Genomic DNA, 6,609 nt, shown 5'->3' on the forward strand with positions numbered 1-6,609 from the left:
AAAAAAAAAAAAAAAAAAAAGAGTAAACCCAGACGTAGTGGGATAGAACAAGAGAGGTTGAAGAGCATCCCCAGCGGCGGGGCAGGGAACCCGCTGGGCGTTCTCCGGAGGCGGTGCTCAGGGCCACCCAGTCTGAGGAAAGCGAAAGTGAACGTAAGCCACATGTTTTCCGAGAAGGCGGGGAGGAGCCGACCCGAGCGTTAAATAAAAAGCCGGGGCGATGCGCCGCCACAGAGCGCTGGAGGGGGCCGGGAGCGCTGGAGGTGCCGCTCGCCCGCCCGCCCCGCGGCAGCCCCGGCTCGCCGCGGCGCCAGGCAGGGCCCCCGCCGGAGGATGCTCGGCCGGCCCCCGGGGCCAGGACCTGGACTAGCAGCAGGACTGGGACTGGCAGCATGTGCTGCGCTCCGGGGACGGCCCCCACCCGCGGCACCCCGAGGTAAGGGAGGGTGTCTGCCCAGGGAGTCCGCGCCAACAGCGACGTGCACCGAGAGGGCTCGGGCGCCGCAGCCCGATGAGCTCAGATTTTCGGAGGAGTCCTGGCAGATGTGCCAAGAGCGTGGTGGCTTCGGGAGTGTTTGCCCTTTTAATTATTTTTTTTAATACATTTTTTTCCCTCCGTTTTTGGCTCAGTGTCTGTGCTCAGACAGACCTGTTGTGCCTGGTGTAAAACAGTGGGACAAGCACTAAAGGGAACACGCAGCGGGGTTTGCAGGGCCCCGCGCAGGCGGTGGGAGCCGGGGCAGCCCCGGGCCCGCAGTGCCCGCACGGCCGCCGGGCCGGGCCCCGCAGAAGTCTCCGCTCCGCCGCAGTCGTGGCGCCCTTGTCCCAGATCCCTGGCCTGGCTTTCGGACTCTGAAGACTGGCGTGTCTCCTGTTGCTCTGTGCGCTTTGGAAAGGCACTGCTAACTCTCGCTTGGCTCTCTACGGCTTCTGCTAGGGAGCCCTTTGATTTTTAGATCGCGGGCTTAGTGCTTATTTCCCCCCAGGGTGTCCTGAAACTGAATTTTTAACTTTAAATACTGAGCGATAATCCTGGCTCAGTAACTGGAAAAACTGGCATCAGTTTCCGTCTGCTTTGCAAAGCAAGCCGAATGCTACTTTCAGCCTGTTACTTACCAGCTTAAGGATTTTATAACCCTTGTAGGTGCTTGAGGAAGTAATACAACCTAAATGAAACTAAACATCAAGTTGTTAAATTAGCACAGACAGGAATCCAGCGGCATGCTTTCTTAGAAATTCTCATTAGCATGTTAACCTGAACTGTGAGACGGGTGAGGGATTCATTTCTGAGAATCCTTCAAGGTTTCTCAACAAGCTGCTGCTGCAGATCTATATCTGACTATAGGGATAAATCCTAAAATCTATGCTTGCCAGTAAGGTCAAGGCAGCCAGCGGAGATGTATTGAACCACACTGTCAGAGGCAGACATTTCAGGCCAAACTCATTCCTGGTGCAGCCCTGCTAATTCCTTTGAAGTAACACGAGGGATGAATTTAGTCCCTCATGTTGAAAGATATATCAATAGGAAGCAATTTAGATTGGGCCACTTAAAGTGCATGTGATACAAAAAAAGAGAGAGAGACTGCAGAGTAATGCTTTAAGGGTTCACAGAGGTTGATTTGTATAAGCTAGTAGGTTGTAGCATTGCTGTCCCAAGGGAAACTTGGGAGAATGGAAATAGCCTTTTATGGCTGAACCGTAGGTTAACAGAAGAGAGGAAAGAAATTTTAGGATTACTGTGTAAATTGACCTTGTTACAGGCTGCCCCTCCAAGTCATACACTTCAGTCATTCTATAGAACCTTACCTCACCTCACTCTCTTCCCCAATTATCTGGGTACATAGCCTTCATCCACTTTCTCTTTCACACAATGCATGCACCAAATAACAACATTGTGTGCTGAGTTCTGACATTGTAGTTGGGAAGGCAGAAAAAATGGTAATTCAGTTGATTTGTTGATTTGTTCTTTAAAAACTTGAGAATGGGAGAGGGTGTCCATGAGATGACTTCTCATTGAGAAGTCATTTGAGTTGCTAGGCCCTGAAAGGGCTCATAGCAGGGAAACTTATTATCTTCTGTAGCTGTTAATGATCCTTGCTAAATATTTTTGGAACGTTGAAGTTTGCCATAGTGATAGGCTTCTAATCTTGTCCAAAAGAGAGCAGTTGTTTGCCTGGTGTAAATTGGGAAATTAATACTTTATTATTTGATAATGGGTGGGAGGTGTATCAATGGAAGAGTTGGTCATTCAGCGATTGCCGTCTGTCCCTGGAGATCGATCTCACACTGTGTCTCTCCTTGGCATTTCAGAGTAGCTGCTGGAAGGCCGCCCTGCCGTAGCCGCTGACGCTATGGAAGACCGCATCCGCTGCTCTCGGCTGTAGGATGGTAGTGCACAGCAAGGTGTCAGCAGATAATGCACTTGGAGCAGACCCAAGACGGCTTCTTGACCCTCCGGCACGGGATTGCTCACAGGCACGAGGCTTCCAGGGCCCCGGCCGGCCCGGCACTGTGCAGGCACAGGGCAACACACACTTCCGAACCTTTCGCTCCCAAGCCGATTTCAGTAGCATCACTCGAGCCAGCAGCCTGCTGGATGCCTGTGGCTTCTACTGGGGGCCTCTGACTGTCAGTGCTGCCCACGAGAAGCTGAAGTCTGAGCCCGAGGGCACCTTCCTCATCAGGGACAGCACACAAAAGAATTGCTTCTTTGCCATCAGTGTTAAGACTGCAACTGGGCCCACCAGTATCCGGATTAACTTTCAGACTGGGCGTTTCAGCCTGGATGGCAGCAAAGAGACTTTTGACTGTCTTTTCAAGCTGCTGGAACATTACCTAAGCTCCCCGAGGAAGGTACTGGTTACCCCCCTCCGCAAGGTCCGGGTGCAGCCACTGCAGGAGCTCTGCCGCAAAAGCATCGTGAAGACTTTTGGAAGAGAGAACTTAAATCAGATCCCACTCAATCCAGTTTTAAAGGACTACCTGAAATCCTTCCCATTTCAGATATAAGTGCAGCATTAACTGTATAGGGACACAGTAGACATGTGTAACAAAATCCATCTTCCTGGATTTTTAATTATGTTTGACAGTGAGCAAACTTATTTTTGTAGCAGTTTACCGTATTTTGTGATGGAACCTGAACACTTGACTTCTTATGTTTACAAAAACTGTTTGCACAAAGCTGGGGTTTTAAAACCCTGGCATAATTTTTCTGCCAAGCAGAATATTTTACTATTTTATAATATTTTTAATGATATTAACATAATAAACTTTATTGTCACAGTTTTTAAAAAAATAGCATCTCTGGTTTTAGTTTTAAAGGCTCTGGCACCTATCCTGCTGACAGATTAACTACTTAACTGAGTGTGTAAGTACAGACAGGTCTCCACATGGTCCTGCTTCTTTGCCCTAGCAAATTAGTCTGTCTTAGTGCTGGTCCAGCAGGCAGAGGATTCCTGCGTGCAACAGGAACAGCCTACAACAAAAAAGGGCAAGCAAGTAGAAAATATACTCAGGGTGAATCTGCCCAGGAGTCCACCTCTCTCCTAAATCCATGAGAGCAGGAACAATGTATTAAGACTGCAGTGATGCATAGTTTATGACAGAGAAAATCAAACACTTGGCTGAGCAAGCTGCACCAACACTGGTTTGCCTTATTTCTGTGGAAAGGTGCAAAACCCTAAGCTAGAAGACATTGCTGTATGACATAACCAAACCCCAGGAACCTTGGTGGGGAAAACTGTCCAGAAATGCTCTTCACACACTTTAAAAGTCTGTGAATGCTGTATCATTGTGGTGCATTGGGGAAAGGATAGCTTAGTTCTCTTTGAAAATTTGCATACACAAATGGCAAAGGTGCAGACATCCTTACACATAAAAAAAAAAAAAATGCTTCTAATCTTGAATTCCTCCTGATCTACAGAGCAGAGATTTGGCATGTTAAAAGAATCTATGACTTAGATCCATGACAGGATCCAGAGAACATAAGCCTCTACATTTGCAGCTGTAATTTCTAGTGGCTAAACTGCATTCAGAGAAAGTTAAACTACATTAACTGTTCTGTTCCCATCTGCTCATGAAACACAAAAACAGTGCCCCCAGAAACTGCAGCTGTGAATGACTTGAAATGCCTGATTTGGCAAAGTGTCACCTGCATTATGAGAAAGTGATTCTCCTCTCCCCCAAGCATTTCCTGAAATCCATGAAAAGCTGACTTAGAAAAACAGCTGAACCAAATCACTTCAAAGAAGGCACAGAGTCTTTCACAGAAATGTACTCTATCAACCCAGATCTACAGTGCTTACAGGAACTGCAAGCAGTAAATGAAGTCATCTTCAGAGTTTGGGAGATAATAGATCTCTCCCTGTACTGTAATTCACATTCCTTTTAAAGATAAAGCCACTTTTAGGAGACTCTGAGTGTATGTTCTATAGTGATCCTTACTGAATCATTTGTTTAATATTTACCAAATCAGCTCTTACTTCATTGATATTTCTTTGGAATAAATAGGTTTCCTCCTTAGACATGACTAAGGATCACTCAGTGGATTGGACATGATGAAAAAAGGGAAAAAGAACACACAGGCAGTATCATGTGAGTTTCTGGTGTGTTGCTTCCCTAAAAATGTTCTTTGGATCAGTCCTAAAACAGCAGAAAGCATTTCTGCTTAATTCTAAAGCTGAAATTAGTTGTCAAATGATGCATGTTTTCCCACAGCAGCTGCAAGGATGTAAATTTGGGAAGTAGTGAATGCTGGACTATGCAGCAGATAGGAGACTGGAGCAAAGTTACTGCCTGAATGTGAATAGCATTGTTAAATTGGAAAAAAAGTCTTTTTAGGGTGAAGGCTGCCAGACTGGTTTGCTGTCAGCAGAGATTGTTATCCCTTCCCCATAGTCTTTCCCAGCTCCACACTAGTATCTTTTAACCCTTCAGGCTCTGAACTAATGGCTCTTGCCCTGCTACACGGAAGAGTGCCCACATGACAGCATTACTGGTAGAACAAGCACAATGTAACTGAGAAGGTTGCTCCAATGCAATAAGAAAATCCTAACCATAGCATGTGTGTTCACAATATCACTCTGGCTTTCCTTCTATAAGAGCAAATGAAGGGCTCTCTAAAATGTCTGCTTACCTGTGTACACTGATTTAAGAGTGGTGTCACATCTAAGGAGCACAGCAGGAATCTCCTGAAGATTTCTGTAGTAATTTCAGCTGTCAACTCTCTCAGCCTCAGTTTTAATAAAGCAGCAGCAAGGTCAAATAAGGAATTTGCAATACTCTGCACCCAAAGTAAAAGAAACATGCAACAGATTTTACTCCCTCCTGCTAAACAGTACATGAAGAGTGGTGATTCCAGTCCCTTCCCCTCACCCAGCTCTCTCCTCTGACCTTTTGACTGTGGCTGAAAAGTAAACAGTCAGTCTGTTAAAGGACTATGGGAGAATTTGAGCCATGCTCAGGAGCCCAGCAAAGCCATGCTTTTGAAGAGGCTGCAATATTTACAGTTAGTGGGGAAGGGACAGCTTTAAGATAATGCCATTTGCAGCGTGGCTGTGTCCCCAGAGCAGCAGGGTGGGCTCTGAGCTGGACCCAGCCCTGCTCCTGCTCCTGGGACTGCACAGGCCGCAGGGCTGAGGCCTCCTCACTCTAGGCTGAAACACGTTTTACTTTCTGAGTAGTTAAATTACATACAATGCAACAGCTGTAAAACACTAACGAGCAGAGCAAATTAATAGACCTGTAGAAATTCAGAAAGCTGTTTATTTAAGCCGTGGAGAGTTACTGAGTGCTCTGGAGCAGGAGGAGGAGCTTGAACGCCAAGCAGGGCCGTCGCCGTGCTGAGGCTGTGGTCACACTAATTCTGTTATGATTGAAGTCATTTACAAGAAATGAGGCTTCAGCTGCAGTCAGCACTGATGCTATTTTCAACAGACAAAAAAAAAAAAGTGTCCCCTAGGGCAACACACTGCCCATATCTAACCATCAATACTCTTCACCCCGCTGGTACTGAATCCTCTGTTGAACAGCACATCCACCATCCTCCTCAGATCCAGGCTCAGCCCTTTCTGTTGTGCTGGGCTGGCATTCAGGCCCTGGCTCTCCTGCCACCCTCCATTCACAGTGCCAACAGTTGTGTGAGCAATGCATTCATTCATTGATTCCACTGATTTGTGACAAAGGCAGTGTAACAGACTCCACATGGCTTTCCGTGCTCTAAGTTTCCAGGAAGTTTCTCCCAATTGCCACAAAGTGCCATTCAAGACTTTTCATTGCCTCTCACTTGTCATACTTCTGCATAACTCAGATCCTGTCACTGTGCGTGTAGTTTCATCCACAGCTGTTTCCCAGTACAGCAGCCAGATTTGCAGCACCCTGGTTGAATTTGCTCCTTGTGTCACCATGGAATAACAGAAACATGGGCCAGCAGGAAGTGTAAAGAGAAGCCCAACTTCTCCCACACAAACCACTGCTCAAGTAGGGCAAAGCAGCAAAGGCCAGAGTCAGAATATAAACTCCTGACTGACAGACAGCTGAGTTACCCATATGCCAGAAGATTTCCCCTCTGTCTGCAGCTCAGTGACATGCTTTGGATGTAGCTATTGAAGA

The 6,609-nt window shown here is 46.8% G+C and overlaps 1 protein-coding gene across 1 annotated transcript; it reads left to right on the top strand.

Moving 5' to 3' along the window:
* The first annotated feature begins 215 nt into the window (after positions 1–215).
* On the top strand, positions 216–3,289 carry SOCS1 (suppressor of cytokine signaling 1). Its single transcript, XM_041462799.1, has 2 exons — positions 216–436; positions 2,311–3,289. The coding sequence occupies exon 2, from the start codon at positions 2,386–2,388 to the stop codon at positions 3,007–3,009; it is 624 nt and encodes a 207-aa protein (XP_041318733.1). The 5' UTR covers positions 216–436; positions 2,311–2,385; the 3' UTR covers positions 3,010–3,289.
* Positions 3,290–6,609: the final 3,320 nt, after the last annotated feature.

Source organism: Pyrgilauda ruficollis, unplaced genomic scaffold, assembly GCF_017590135.1.
Source record: "Pyrgilauda ruficollis isolate IOZ18807 unplaced genomic scaffold, ASM1759013v1 scaffold16, whole genome shotgun sequence".
NCBI lineage: Eukaryota > Metazoa > Chordata > Aves > Passeriformes > Passeridae > Pyrgilauda > Pyrgilauda ruficollis.

What these genes read in the sequence shown, in the direction of transcription:
- SOCS1 (XM_041462799.1), top strand. Translation starts at nt 2,386, where the DNA reads ATGGTAGTGCACAGCAAGGTGTCAGCAGATAATGCACTTGGAGCAGAC.